General features: G+C 41.2%; 1 protein-coding gene across 2 annotated transcripts in view; it reads right to left on the minus strand.

The window, feature by feature from the left end:
- The window catches only part of NPAS3 (neuronal PAS domain protein 3), an 868,173-nt gene extending 865,324 nt beyond the window's left edge, over positions 1 to 2,849 (minus strand). The window contains exon 1 of one of the 2 annotated variants that reach the window (XM_059059545.2): positions 2,692 to 2,849. In XM_059059545.2, coding sequence (XP_058915528.1) covers positions 2,692 to 2,849 — 158 coding nt within the window. The remainder of the gene's footprint in view (positions 1 to 2,691) is intronic. The other variant, XM_059059547.2, reaches the window with a different exon arrangement.
- Positions 2,850 to 15,819: the final 12,970 nt, after the last annotated feature.

Here is a 15,819-nt window from a genome sequence, read left to right on the forward strand (position 1 = left end):
GTCCCATTCAGTTCTACCATTCCAGTACAGTTGGGCTGTGAGTTAGAAACTAGGAAAACATAAGTGTTTTTCGTGACAGACGTGATTAATTTGCATGATGGTGTTTGAGTTCTCTTTGGAGTACACTCTACAGGTAGGAGAAGATGAGAGTGATTGAAAAATGAAGTGGAGGAGTGTTGAATACAAGATAGACAGGGGCTGGAAGGGAGGGGAAAAAGTTGCCTGCTGGAAGTTTTGGCTCCAGGACAACCAGCTTAGGGCATTTCTACCCAAAGATGACAAATGAGAGAAGCTTGTGTTCTTCCAACAGGCCACTCTTTGCTTGAAAACCCCCCACCCCTGTCACTCCATCAGACTCCCCAAAATAAGTTAATGCGAAAACAATTTTTTGGGGGGGGAAATGATGTCGCCATTCACTCTGACAGATCCAGGTCTTGAGGTGGAAACTAAGTCTGCCCTTCACAGCCCCTTCAGCCTAACAAGTAGGTGGCTCACATTCCCAATAAAATTCCAGAGGACAGGGGACTTGTGACTCAGACCCTGCCAATAATCTTCTTGCCCCACATGACTCACTCCCCTGTCCCCAAATTAACTAAAATTAAAGGCAGTAACAGGTGTCATCATATCTGAGTAACGAAACCAAGAGCTACATTTTTCACAGCTAGCCGCCTTCTCTTCTGTCAATATGACAACATAAAAAGAGAAGAAGGGAACAATACATCCCAAAGGCTAGAGTTTAGAGTTGATTAAAGCTTTAGTCTTTATAACTGCAGTGGGATTCAGACTTGATAAAGTGGCCCAAATTCAAAGATGAAGTTGGAAGCATCGGTACAGCTTTCGGCTTTTGAGTGCGGGGCCATGGAGGATTACCCCTGCGTGCTCCTGACTTTCAGGGAAATTGGCCCTGGGAAGATCTTTATGATGAAAGACACCAACACTCAAGAGAATAAACATAAAGGCTGAAATTTCATGGCCACCTCTTATTCCCAATTCATATCTTAAGGGTTAGTTGAAGTTCCCTGGAGGTCCCTGAAATCATCCAAAGGCCATCTGACATTTCTGACCCTTGACTCCCTACTTCAGAGACCACACTATTGTGACTATTGCCTGCACTTCCTAGTTAAAGTGATCACTGGATTCTATTGTCATTTAAATGTTTTATAAGTGACAAAAAACACAAAACAACAACAACCATAAAACCATACCTGAACCGTGAAAAGGAAAAATCTAATTCTTTCCTGGTCCTTTATGTTTGAAAGATTCCCAGATCTTTTGTATTAAAGGTTCTTGTAATCACTGAAGTAAAACAAGACTAAAATAATTTAAATAAAAAATGTCTTTGACAAGGAATAGCCTCTTTTTGACTTGTTTTCCAGACTTTTTTTTAAACTTCTGACAATACACAGAGCATATAATGAAGTCTTCTACAGAATATCTGCAATACTGGGCATCAACTTGGAAAACATTCAGTGTGTTATGCAAAACCCGCTCTGGTTGCTGAGCCACTGGTTAGAAGGCACAAAATATGGCAGTGATAGATTATCTTAACCTTTTCAGTTTAAACACTGTTGGTTCAAATCAAAGGTTCTCAAATCAATGAAGTTTGAAATACAAGGTAAGAATAGGAGCTGTTATTTGAATTATGCATTGTGTATATTTTAAGTTAAATGCCATTGGCAAAGCTCTCAGATGTTTAATCGTATGCAATCTGGGAAACACAAATATTTAATTTCACACTTTCATGTGTTCTTTTTTTCCTCCCATCTTCTATAAAACTGAGCCCCACAAATGGGAAGCTTACCTTTCATACTACATTGTTAGTATTTCTCAGCACATTTTTGTGGATTACATTTTTGATAAAATCTTGCAACATCGCAAGTTGTCCTTAAGGAAAAACTTCAGGGTTCTAGGGCTGTTGGTGGTGGTGGAAATTTTTTTCCCCTTTCTTTCCTAACTGAATCAAAGAATGTTTACAATTTCAATGTCACAACCCTATTTTTTTAATCCATAAATGTTTGGAGGAAATGCAAACAATAAATACTTTAAAACTTCCTTCTTCCCACCTAACCTTTGTACAATTTGCTTCCTAACTTGCATCTCTGAATCTTACGCATTTGCATTATAATACGTTTAAGATGAATACTTAACAGCGCCGAGGAGACTCGGATTTCATGCTGTATTTCCCCGTAGTAACAGGTGACATGATAACACTATTATGTAGAATTGCAAGTGTATGGCTACACGTGAAAACTGTTCCCATTCTGTTTGGAAACAAATGATCAATCAGCCTCAGGTGATCAATTGCCCCCCTGGCCGCCCGTCAGCGCGGGTCCGCACCCGGCAGAAGCATTGAGAAAATCCGCTGAAAGGGACGAGGATCCCAAACTTTGCAAAAGCACCTTGTTCTGTGCCTCAGACTTCGCTGTAACTCCTTGGCTACGCGGGGCCGAGACTCTAGATTTGGGGCCAGGCGGAAGGCAAAGGTTGATTTGACTTCGCCAGTACACTGGAGTGCCTTTCAATCCGAATCGTGGATTATATTTTCCTGTCTTATCTGTAGAACGAGGGACAAGCAAAGTGAGCCCTGGCGATGTGCATGTGTGTTGTAACGCATAAAACAGGAGGCAAAGTGAGTCCCACCCCAGCACCCCGGAGCGGGGACACTACCCCAGCCCAGGCGGGACTACTCACCGCTGCTGGTAGGAGGTGATGCCCTGGACGTTCTGCGGGGTGCCGTTGGCCGCGGCGCCGGCCCTCCCCATGCCCGCGCCGGCCGGCACCCCCGCGGCCGCCCCGCCGGCTGCCGCGGCCGTCACCTGCACGCTGAAATCCGGAAAGATTCGGATCATCGCCGCGGCTTCGGCCCCCGGGAGCGGCGGCTCTGGGCTCGGGCTGGCGGGGGCTCGGACTGGGGCTCGGGCAGCGGCGGCGGCAGCAGCAGCGCGAGCAGCGACGGCGGCAGCAGCGGAGCCAGGCACTAGCCTGCAATCCCATTAGTGAGCCGCGGCCACTGTGCGCGGCGGAGAGGCGCTTTGATGTGCGCGCAGCGGGCTGGGGGGGGGGGGCCGCAAGCGCAAGGAGGAGGTTCGGGGGGGCGTGCGAGGGACTTGCAAACAGCAAAACGTGTCAGGGTGGGTCCTTTTTTCCCTTTTGGGGGGCGGTGGTGCTCCCCCCTCTTTCCAGGATGTTGCTCTCACTGGCTGCTCCGACTGCGCTGCGCGAGCCCAGCTGAGGGAAGAAGGGGAGGGGGTGGCGGAGGAAGGATGCACCGGGAGGCTTAGAGAGGACTTGGCCGGTGCGAGGGGATGACGAGCAGCGGAGGGTGCCTTTCTTTCCCGCCCCCTCAACACAAACACGCACACACACACCGCGCACTTCCGACTCGAAGTGTAAGACAGGCGCGCGCTCTCCCCTCTTTTCTCTAGAGAAATAACCACCATCCAAGCAGGCTCGCGCCTCCCGCGGCTCCCTGTAACCTGGACTCCAGCCCGCGTGTGCAGGAATGGGGGCGCAGAGCCTCCCCTCCGGACCGGGACCCCTCTCTGCCCGTCTTCTGTACACTAGGCAGCGCGAGGGTTGCCAACTGCAAGTTGGACTACTGGAGAACTTGATGCTTATCGAGGAGGGATGGTGTGCAAAGGAGAAGTGGGGGAGGCGCTTTTGTGCAATGGAGAGTTTGTTGCCTTTATAAGAAGGGACTCTCCTAGCTTCTGGTGGGCTGGCATGTTGGTCTTGGACAAACTTGTGAGGTGGGTGCAGGTCCAGCTGGAGGGATTCGGATGTGCCCCTGATGACCCATCTCTATACGCCCCTTTCGAACGATGAAACGAATAAATTAGCAGCCACAGCTGGGGCGAACTCTGCAAATTCCAACCACCAGGGAAACAAAAAGAGAAAACACGTGCATTTATTTCCTCGTGTCTTCCAGTTACTTCTCCACATTGTTACATCGGTGTTTCTTTAGGGGACGAGGAGGGATGCTGTGCTTTGGGCGCGCCCTTTTACTGACAACTTGCACTCCTTCTAGCCTGCATAATGGGTGGGGCCAATGGGAGTGAATGATTACCCCTACCCCCTGCCCAGGACCCCCAGTGGCCCCACTTCCTCCCTCTTTCTTCCGGGTGGCGACACTGGACCTGAGTTGCCGGGAGGACGGTGCAACCCTTACGCGACGCGGGGCTTGGGCTCCCCTCCTCTTGCGCGCCACCGCCCCCAACAAGCTTGGCTGGTGCTCCTGTTGGTTTCCCCATCTCGTTCTCTCGTCTCTTCCTCTCCCCGCGCGCAGAGGCCCGGGCCTGGCAGCTGGGGGACAACTGGCGGCCGCGCCCGCCGCGCGAAACCAACTTGGGCTCGGCGGAGCGTGGTGGCCGCGGCCGCGCAGCCCGATCCTCTGCCAATAGCGCCTCGCCGGGCGAGGCACCTGCTTAACCCTTTGAGCCTGGGGCGCAGCCGGCCGCTGGGACCCAGAGGGGCAGGGCCGATTGGCCAGAAGTTGCCGAGGACGAGAACGGTAGAGACTGCCCAGTCCGGCGTCCCCGCACAAGATCTGGGGCCAGACGCCTACCCTCGCCCCAGACCTGGGCGTCCCCTTCCACCCTCGTGGCTCCCGGAAAACAGCCAAGCTGCACAAAGGCCGGTCCGCGCCCCGGCGGCGTCCCGCTCTGGCTGAGCAACCTCTGCGCTCCCCTAACCCGAGTCAGTTTCCGGAGAAGCCGCCCGCGCCCGGCAGCCGCAGGGAGCCAGAGGGAGGGAGCCCCAGCTCTGGCTGGCCGGGCCCACGGCGCAGCTGCGTTTCCATTTTCCTCTCAAAGAAAATGCTTTGGACGGCAGATAATACCAGGAGATATGAAACTGCTTCGTCCCCCACATGTTGCACGTAAAAAGAATCGTAATGAGCATCTGTGGCATATGTGCTAGGGATCCCACGAGTTAGTTGAAGATCTAACTGAGGTCCTGACTGCCTCCTTCCTAGAAAGGGGTCTTTTTCTAGTTCAAAGGCATTTCATTAAGAGATATTAATACTTGTTCAGTGGCCAAACGCAAAGTCACTGAACCGGCGAGGGTAGGGGCACATGGGTAGGTGGAAAGCCACCATGGAGGGATCAGGTCACAGATGTGGCCAGGCCAAGCCTTGCGGTTTGACTCGGGTCTCAAAGCTCTCCCGTCCCCACCTCTCATCCTCAGGGCTGAGTCTGAAGAGATCTCAAATACCACCTCTTGGCTCTGCGCAAGCTTTCCTGTAGAAAGAAATGGGAGTTTGTGCTAATTATAGCCAGGTCTCAGGAATGTTCTAGGGGTTGGGAAAAGTTCTCTCTCTGACTGCATAGGTCAAGGCCAGCAGTACTGTAGGCCAGAGGAAGCCCAGTTAACGGCTGACCAATGAGGCTTAAAATGAACATATATGCAGACAGTGGATTTCTATAAAATAGCATGTCTGAATTATTGGCCCGTTGTGGGCTGGTGCCTGTGCCTGGCCTTTGATATCTAGGTCAACCAGTTGGTGGAGGTTTCCGGCAAGTGGCTGCTTCTTCCATGTGTACTTTGACTCCGATATGTAATGCCATGTTTCAGGTTAGATCTGGTGGATCCAGAGGCAGTTCCTCATGTGCCAAATGATGCCAGAGGCGGATAAAATGCTCTTTTGCCAAAAAAAGCAAGAGTTTTAGAAAATTATTTTTCCTTTTAGAGTATTTTCTGCACAATCCACGAGTTACATTTATAGACAATATCACCCTTCTTTTTTAACTGTTTTAATATTGATTCTATGAATAGAAAAGACCAGCTATTATATGTTATTGACTACTTATTTCACAGACTAGTTGGTCTGGAAATTTGTGATCCTGCTTCTCTTCTTTTTTGGAGGACAAGTTTTTCTTGGAAGCCCAAAAGGCAAAACCTATCCCACTCGAAAGAAGATGTGAGATCTGCTGTTAGACATTTGAAACTAGATATGCTTAAGCTACTTCAATTATACTTGATACTATTAAAAGAGAGTTTAATGAGCACATTCAACTTCAAAGTTCCAAGCTTTCAACTGTCCATATTTAAGAGAATTAATATGGCTCCTGCCCTCCAGAAACTTTCTTTTCTAAAATAGAAATAAACAGACTACTCAAAGAAGACTTGCACAGTAGGTTACCTTGGAATGTATGTGATAAGTCTGTCTCAGTATTTTGTCTTTACATGTAAAAATTTGGAAGTTTGGTTTGCATGCATGACAGAGAAATTCCTTATTTCATCTTCTTATCTCCATGTTCATTAAGGACCTTAAGCAAAACATAAGTTTATTCCCTCATTAGTAATTCAGATTTCATTACTCTACTCTTTCAGTTAAAATCTTAACATGCTGGCAGCCGTTTTGAAATATTTTGAAAGTTTCTTTGGCACTCATCCAACCAAAAGGGCTCCAGTTAACATGAAAACTGTATACTTTCTCATTGTATATCCTTCTCCCCCAACCTAAAATCTACATATTAGGTTATGTAGAGATATAGAAAAGGATTTTATGATGTCTTAACTCTGAAAACATACATACGATACACACATAGCCACCACAATTATATATTTACATCTTTCTCCTTGCTGTCATTGTACAACTGTGCCTTTTGCTCATATGATATAAATATCTATTCTCTGGAAATTCATTTCCATTGACTTAGAGTTAAATGGTTTGACTTTGAATTTTCATGATTGGCTGTCAGAAGCTGCTGATGACAGGTAGGAGAGAGGAGCTACAAAGCTTTATTATATCTAATTTTTGCTGTACTTTGGTCAGGTGTTTAAGAGGAAAATAAAATAGTACACAGAGATCAGAATAAGATAAAACAAAACAAAATAAACAGAATGAAAATACTATATGTAATGAGTAAGGTAAGAAACGCTTTACTCTGAAAAGTTGAGTGTTTTATTGAAGGGATCATGCTCCAATGAGAGGGGTTTTTTTTCCATTAAAAAAAAAACCCATGTGAGGACTTTCCTGGTGGCACAGTGGTTAAGAATCCGCCTGCCAATGCAGGGGACACGGGTTCGAGCCCTGGTCCAGGAAGATCCCACATGCCGCGGAGCAAGTAAACCTGTGCGCCGCAGCTACTGAGCCTGTGCTCTAGAGCCCATGAGCCACAACTACTGAGCCTGTCCTCTAGAGCCGGCAAGCCACAACTACTGAGCCCACGTGCCACAGCTACTGAAGCCCACACACTCTAGAGCCCGTGCTGCTCAACAAGAGCAGTCAATGCAATGAGAAGCCCACGCACCACAACAAAGAGTAGCCCCAGTTCACTGCAACTAGAGAAAGCCCACACGCAGCAACGAAAACCCAACACAGCGCCCCCCCCACCCCAAAAAACCATGTGAGATCATTTGCAATAATCTGAGAGATGAGTCTTCATTGTAGGAAAAGCCATGAGCTAAAATTAAAGTCCCTCCATATCATGGGAAGGAGATTTTACATTCTGTAAAGGGGTTTAATATTTGATTTAAACAATTTTTCATCTTTGCTCCTCAATCCAAACTGAATTCAAGCTCTTACTGCTAACTTTGTCATGCGATTAATATGTCCCCTAGTCCATTCAAAAGCAAAGCTACAATGTCAGGGGAGAAAAAAGTGACGTGAACTTCACAATAATGTCTTTCTCAATATTCCAGAAGAGAAACTAAGGAATTAAGAGAGAATACCTAATAAATCATTATTTATAATATATGTATGTCCATTTATAATATATAAGGAGAGTACTGAGGATTTTTTCATATTACTACTACCTATATCAAATACCGAATATCTCAAGCTATTATGCTAAACTAATTCTCAGAGGACTTTATAAATATATAGCTAGAAACAGAAGAGGTTTAGTTAAAAGAGAAGAAAATCCTTTAGCTATTTTCTAAAATCAGCAGCAGGCAGTAGGAGAGGAGGAATTGTTTAAAAAAAAATTAGTGAGTGGGGAAGGGTCTCAGATTCATACTGTTTTATTTTTTTTTAGTTAAAACATTCACACATTGTGGTAATATTATTCCAAAGCATGTGCAAATCAATAGAATCTAACTAAAGCTAAACTTAGACTTACATGCAAAAGAACTAAATTGTCTCAACATATTTAAAAGACTAATTTGTCTTTAAACAACAATCTCAAAAATTGCTCTTGCCTATTTTTTCATGATAGAGAATTTGATTTGGGGGTTGAAATATCTCTAATTTTTAGGAGACAATTTTAAATCTACCTGTGATGATAAAGGAGTCCCAAAATGTTGGTTCCAGTTTGCTTCTTCTATGACTGTCAGAATAATTAGAACTTGAAAAGACCCATAAGATGTAAGTTGTGACTTGCACCTCAGATCCAGCAGCCCATGCTACTTTTTGTTTCAGTGAAAATTATACGTAGGGCTAACTGGAAATTTTATTTCTGTTTGGCTGGAATCCTCCAAGTAGGCATACTTAAATAGCCAATGGACTCTTTTCTTCACTTAATTTTCTTATTAATTGTAAAATTATTAATTCAGTGCATGCATGATTGAACAAATGACATTGCTTTGGACTGATTTTTTTTCAAAATGAAAACAACCATACTAGATGAGTTTTTACTTGAATTTTTCATTTTCAGTACGATGGGATATTTTATAAACCTAATCACATAGCAAATCAAACAGTTTTATTACACTCCATGCTGTGTCAAACATTCTGTTTTTATTAAACTGTTTTGTCTTTTCACCTAGAGGGGTGATTCTCAAACTTTAGCATGCATCAGATCACAAGAAGGGCTTATTAAAGCACAAATGTCTGAGTCTTACCTTTACAAGATCTTATTCAGTAGGTCTGAGTTGGGGCTAATAATCTGCATTTCTAACAAATTGCTAGATTATACTGATGCCATTTGTCCAAGCACCATATTTGAGAACGCTGACCTGCAGTGTTTAAGATACAGGGTTGAGTTGAGAGGTCTAGATTAGATCCCAACTTTGCTACACACTGATTGAGTGGTCAAGGGCAAGTTCTTTAAGCTCTCTCAGCTTCCACAACCTAACCTGGTATTAATTCAGGCCAGCAAACATGGATTTGCCCTGCCTGATGGGGATTCAGGCACAATTCCTTCCTTCAGGGAGTCAAGGGTTTATAAGCAGAAGTAAATATATAAAGAAATTACAGTTGCAATTATTGCAATAAAGTGTCCTAAGGGCAACAACAGATTTACATAAAAAGTACAAAAGTAGCATGGGAAGTTGGGGTTTGAACCAGATGAGAAGGGAAATAAAATGTGGACAGGAGCTTGGGGTAAGAATCATGTACTCTGGGTTTGACTACAGTTCTACCATTTACAAGCTGGATGACTTCAAGCAATTTGTTTATTTTCACCAAGGCTCTGTTCCTTTCTTTGTAAAACTAGTAATATATGTAGTTCTCAAAGGATTGTTGTAGGGTTTAAGTGATATAAAGTGTGTAAAGTACTTAGTACAGTGCCTGACTCATGTTAATTACTCAACGAAAGGTAGCCATCACCATGAGGACAGTCTCTTAAGTTCTCTCCCAAGGTCTCTTCCTTGGAGATGGGAAAGGTCTTGATGGTTACCCAAATAAGTTATGAAATATTTACATGCTCTATTTATGAATGTTGACAAGTCTAAAGTTATTTATTTTAAATTCTACAACAATACACCTGCAGTTCTAAGTGACTAACTTTGTTGATCAAAGTCAAGAAAGACACCAGATAAAATTACTGCAAGTGTTTCCTAAAGTCCAGTGCACTTTTCTAGAGGCTTGAAGTTCAGCCTTTTCACAAAGGGCAGTAAACTTCTGACATTAATCATATGCAAGATGTGTAGGACTGGGCTTCCCTGGTGGCACAGTTGTTGAGAGTCCGCCTGTCGATGCAGGGGACATGGGTTCGTGCCCCGGTCCGGGAACATCCCACATGCCGCAGAGCAGCTGGGCCCGTGAGCCATGGCCACTGAGCCTGCGCGTCCAGAGCCTGTGCTCTGCAACGGGAGAGGCCGCAACAGTGAGAGGCCTGCGTACCACAAAAAAAGAAAAAAGAAAAAAAAAGATGCATAGGACCTAGAGATTATCATACTAAGTGAAGTAAGTCAGACCAACAAAGACAAATATCATATTATATCACATATGTGGATTCTAAAAAATGATACAAATGAACTTAATTACAAAACAGAAACAGACTCATAGACTTAGAAAACAAACTTATGGTTACCAAAGGGGAAAGGTGTTGAGGGAGGGAAAAATTAGGAGATTGGGATTAATATAAACACACTACTATATATAAAATAGATCGGCAGCAAGAACCTACTGTATAGCACAGGGAACTCTACTCAATATTCTATAATAACTTATATAGGAAAATAATATGAAAAAGAAGATGGGTATGTATATGTAAAATTGAATAACTTTACTGTACACCTGAAACTAACACAACATTGTAAATCAACTATAATCCATTATAAAATTTTTTAAAATAGTTATAAAGAAAACTGAAAAAAAGGTGTGCAATGCAGTATCCTACCCATCATACTTGTAATAAGAAATATATATGGTTGGTATTGTTATCAACCTTCATATTATAAATAGATAATCTTTGATTAAAGAAAATTAAATATAGTACAGATTTTTAAATAGATATGTAGAGGCATAAAATAAAATAGTAGATAACAGATCCACTATTGTATTGGTTATTGTTGGAAACAAATATATGGGTTTTATTTCCAATCTTTTGAAGTTAATGAGGGTAAGGATAACTGTAATCTTTTACCAGAGTATTCCTTAGCACAATGATTCACAAACATTTTTGTTTCAAGTCTCCGTTAACTCTTTTTTTGTGTGTGTGTGTGTGGTATGTGGGCCTCTCACTGCTGTGGCCTCTCCCATTGTGGAGCACAGGCTCCAGATATGCAGGCTCAGTGGCCATGGCTCTTGGGCCCAACTGCTATGCAGCATGTGGGATCCTCCCAGACAGGGTCACAAACCCATGTCCCCTGCATTGGCAGGCGGACTCTCAACCACTTTGCCATCAGGGAAGCCCCTCCTTTGACTCTTAAACATTTGGTTTGACAAAATTCAACACCCATTTATGATAAAAACCCTGCAGAAAGTAGACATAGAGGGAACTTTCCTCAACATAATAAAGGCCATTTATGACAAACCCACAGCCAACATTGTCCTCAATGGTGAAAAACTGAAACTATTTCCACTAAGATCAGGAACAAGACAAGGTTGCCCACTCTCACCACTCTTACTCAACATAGTTTTGGAAGTTCTAGCCACAGCAATCGGAGAAGAAAAAGAAATAAAAGGAATCCAAATCAGAAAAGAAGAAGTAAAGCTGTCACTGTTTGCAGATGACATGATACTATACACAGAGAATCCTAAAGATGCTACCAGAAAACTACTAGAGCTAAACAATGAATTTGGTAAAGTAGCAAGATACAAAATTAATGCACAGACATCTCTGGCATTCTTATACACTAATGATGAAAAATCTGAGTGAAATTAAGAAAACACTCCCATTTACCATTGCAACAAAAAGAATAAATATCTAGGAATAAACCTACCTACGGAGACAAAAGACCTGTACACAGAAAATTATAAGACACTGATGAAAGAAATTAAAGATGATACAAATAGATGGAGAGATATACCATGTTCTTGGATTGGAAGAATCAACATTGTGAAAAAGACTATACTATTCAAAGCAATCTACAGATTCAATGCAATCCCTATCAAACTACCACTGGCATATTTTACAGAACTAGAACAAAAAATTTCGCAAATTGTATGGAAACAAAAAAGACCCCAAATAGCCAAAGCAATCTTGAGAAAGAAAAATGGAGCTGGAGGAATCAGGCTCCCTGACTTCAGACTATACTACAAAGCTACAGTAATCAAGACAATATGGTACTGGCATAAAAACAGGAATATAGATCAATGGAACAGGATAGAAAGCCCAGAGATAAACCCACACACATATGGTCACCTTATCTTTGATAAAGGAGGCAAGAATATACAGTGGAGAAAAGACAGCCTCTTCAATAAGTGGTGCTGGGAAAACTGGACAGCTACATGTAGAAGTATGAAATTAGAACACTCCCTAACACCACACACAAAAATAAATTCAAAATGGGTTAAAGACCTAAATGTAAGGCCAGACACTATCAAACTCTTAGAGGAAAACATAGGCAGAACACTCTATGACATCAATCACAGCAAGATCCTTTTTGACCCATCTCCTAGAGAAATGGAAATAAAAACAAAAATAAACAAATGGGATCTAATGAAACTTAAAAGCTTTTGCACAGCAAAGGAAACCATAAACAAGATGAAAAGACAACCCTCAGAATAGGAGAAAATATTTGCAAATGAAGCAACTGACAAAGGATTAATATCCAAAATTTATAGGCAACTCATGCAGCTCAATAACAAAAAAACAAACAATCCAATCCAAAAATGGGCAGAAGACCTAAACAGACATTTCTCCAAAGAAGATATACAGATTGCCAACAAACACATGAAACAATGCTCAACATCATTAATCATTAGAGAAATGCAGATCAAAACTACAATGAGATATCATCTCACACTGATCAGAATGGCCATCATCAAAAAATCTAGAAACAGTAAATGCTGGAGACGGTGTAGAGACAAGGGAATACTCTTGCACTGCTGGTGGGAATGTAAATTGATAGAGCCACTATGGAGAACAGTATGGAGGTTCCTTAAAAAACTAAAAATAGAATTACCACATGACCCAGCAATCCCATTACTGGGCATATACCCTGAGAAAACCATAATTCAAAAAGAATCATGTACCAAAATGTTCATTGCAGCTCTATTTACGATAACCAGGACATGGAAGCAACCTAAGTGTCCATCAACAGTTGAATGGATAAAGAAGGTGTGGCACATATATACAATGGAATATTACTCAGCTTTAAAAAGAAATGAAACTGAGTTATTTGTAGTGAGGTGGATGGACCTGGAGTCTGTCATACAGAGTGAAGTAAAAAACAAATACAGTATGCTAACACATATATATGGAATCTAAGAAAAAAAAAATGTCATGAAGAGCCTAGTGGTAGGATGGGAATAAAACACAGACCTACTAGAGCATGGCCTTGAGGATATGGGGAGTGGGAAGGGTAAGCTATGGCGAAGGAGAGGGTGGCATGGACATATATACACTACCAAATGTAAGGTGGATAGCTAGTGGGAAGCAGCTGCATGGCACAGGGAGATCAGCTAGAGCTAGGTGGTTTTTGACCACCTAGAGGGGTGGGATAGGGAGGGTGGGAGGGAGGGAGATGCAAGAGGGAAGAGATATGGGAACATATGTATATGTATAACTGATTCATTTTGTTGTAAAGCAGAAACTAACACACCATTGTAAAGCAATTATACTGCAATAAAGATGTAAAAAAAAAAAATGGAGACCATTCAGAGAGCTTTGGGTTATGTACATCACAGCTATCAATATTTAATGTAGTCAGAATTAACATATATATGCAAAAATTTCTTATTAGTTCATTTTAAAAATAACAAACTCATTACATGTTAACATAAAACTTTTTATTTTAAACACTATTTTTTAAACTATTTTAACACTATTTTTTCCAAACAAATAAGAAATAGTGGTATTGTTTTATATATTTTTTTTGTTTTCTTTAATATCTGGCTTAATAGAAGACAACAAGATTCCCATATCTTTTCTGCATTCAGTCTGTTACAATAAGTTGTTCTGGTGAAGAAAATCTAGGTTCACATAGATACAAGGTTAGAAAAGAGTTAAGTTAAATTTTAATAGCCTTTATATATAATTGTAGATATTCTTCTTTGCTGTTATTATACCAACACTTGTATTTAGTAATTTCTTAAAAGTTAACTGTAATGTGGAATCTGGAATCATACTAAGAAAGTTTTCACACTCTAATCATTGAAATCCATTGGCCTGTAGATTTTTTTGTCCATACATGGCTTTATATCATATGCAATGATAATTTTTAAAACATTAACTAACTGGATTACACAGATCTTCCAAAGGTTAACACATTTGATTATACTATATCAGTAAAAATCACAATGGCTAGTATCTCTAACACTCTGTTCAGTGAGGTCTCTACATACTGGGAAGCTGTCAAGCTCACAATGGCAGGTACAAGTTTCCTAAAATTCTAATTTTTGCTTGGAATCTCAAATATTATTATCGGTAGCTAAATACCATCAGTTGGATCTTCAAAGTGACAGACACACTTCATTCATTTTCAAGAAAATGTCTGTCAGATACTCACATCTGAATACCCATAGTTTGTCAGTTATTCATTCAAATAGTGTTCCATGAAAAAAGTGGCTAGTTCAGCTTGCAATGAAAACAATGGCAAGAGTATTTTTTTGAGATACTTATAGATATGCAGCAAAAGTGTTTTATGAGTACTTCCCATTTCACCACAAAGGATATTTAAAGATATGTGTTCAAGGGTCCAGATGTAATAAAGTTAATAATTCTTACTGCTTCATCAAGGCTGTTCTCAAATGAACCTGGCAGCATTTTACTGTGAATGTGTGGCAGGGGAGAATACAGTGACTATTAGTGTAGTTTGGTGCTACTGCCTTGATTCATGCTGAAGCCCGAGCAGTTTTACTCACCACTGCTTTTGTACCATCAGCATCCACAGTGAAACATCCACAATGAAAAAGGCAAATAATGTTTTAATATTATTATATTATTAGCATTACTATAGTATATTAAAATAGTTTTGACTTCATGGACACCCTGAAAACATCCTCAACTCACACTTTGAGAACAGCTGTCTTAAGAGTATGTGTCTAAGTTATTATTATGACCAATAAGTAAGAGGAAAAGTTTAAACTTCCTTTTTGCTGTAATTTTTTAAAGAGTGAAAATACACTTTGCAATTATGTGTTGGTTTGCTATCAAATCATGAATAGATTATTATGAATGTTGTACTTGGGATTTTGATTTCATGTAGAACTCAGAAATAGATACTTTGTTTTTTTATGTTGTTATCCAGGAAGTGGGTATATCTTCTAACAAAGCAATTCCAGCACATAATGTTGAAGATCTGGGACCAGGAATTTAATTTCCCCTCTGTTCTCCAAGAAAAAGATGGGAATACAGAAATCAGAATTATTCTTCAGAAGGATGGAAAGATGAAACACAGAAGGAGCTAGATTAAGTTCCATAGCAGAAAGAGGTTTTCCATTGTTCAGAACCTGAAGAGGGCCACCTCTGGAGGTGCTGAGCCTCCCTAACTTGGAACAAAATGACTACCTTCTAGGAATTCAGATAAAGAGCTGGAGTCAGTGACCTTTAAGTTCATATTCTATGTAGACATAATATTTAATCATATTATCTCTATTCCATAAGCAAAATATGATAACACCATTTCAAAGAAGTGTTGTACAATCTTTCTAACACAGCTTCACAGGCAACCACAAATATTTTCTATATCATCATTATTCTTAGGCTGGAGGATTTTAAAATCTTGTTCAAAATGGAAAAACAAACTGAGTTATTGTGCAAAGCATCTTCAGTGTCTCAAAACCCACAAACCACAAGAAAAAGGGAAAGATCTGTAATTTAAGTATTTACACTAATTAATTTTAAGTACCCTGGACAGCTGCTCAAGACGCAGACCAAATAGAAGGAGAGCAACAATCTTTTGAAGTTAAATCACTACTTGTTATTAGTATTCATAATCAAAGCATATCTCAAAGAGATGATAAACTACTGAAGAATTAATCATTTATTATGGAATTTTAAATAATCTGGCTCAAGAATTGTATCTCAACTGTGAGATACATATTTG

Source organism: Kogia breviceps, chromosome 3 (genome assembly GCF_026419965.1).
Source record: "Kogia breviceps isolate mKogBre1 chromosome 3, mKogBre1 haplotype 1, whole genome shotgun sequence".
NCBI classification, from domain to species: Eukaryota; Metazoa; Chordata; class Mammalia; order Artiodactyla; family Physeteridae; genus Kogia; species Kogia breviceps.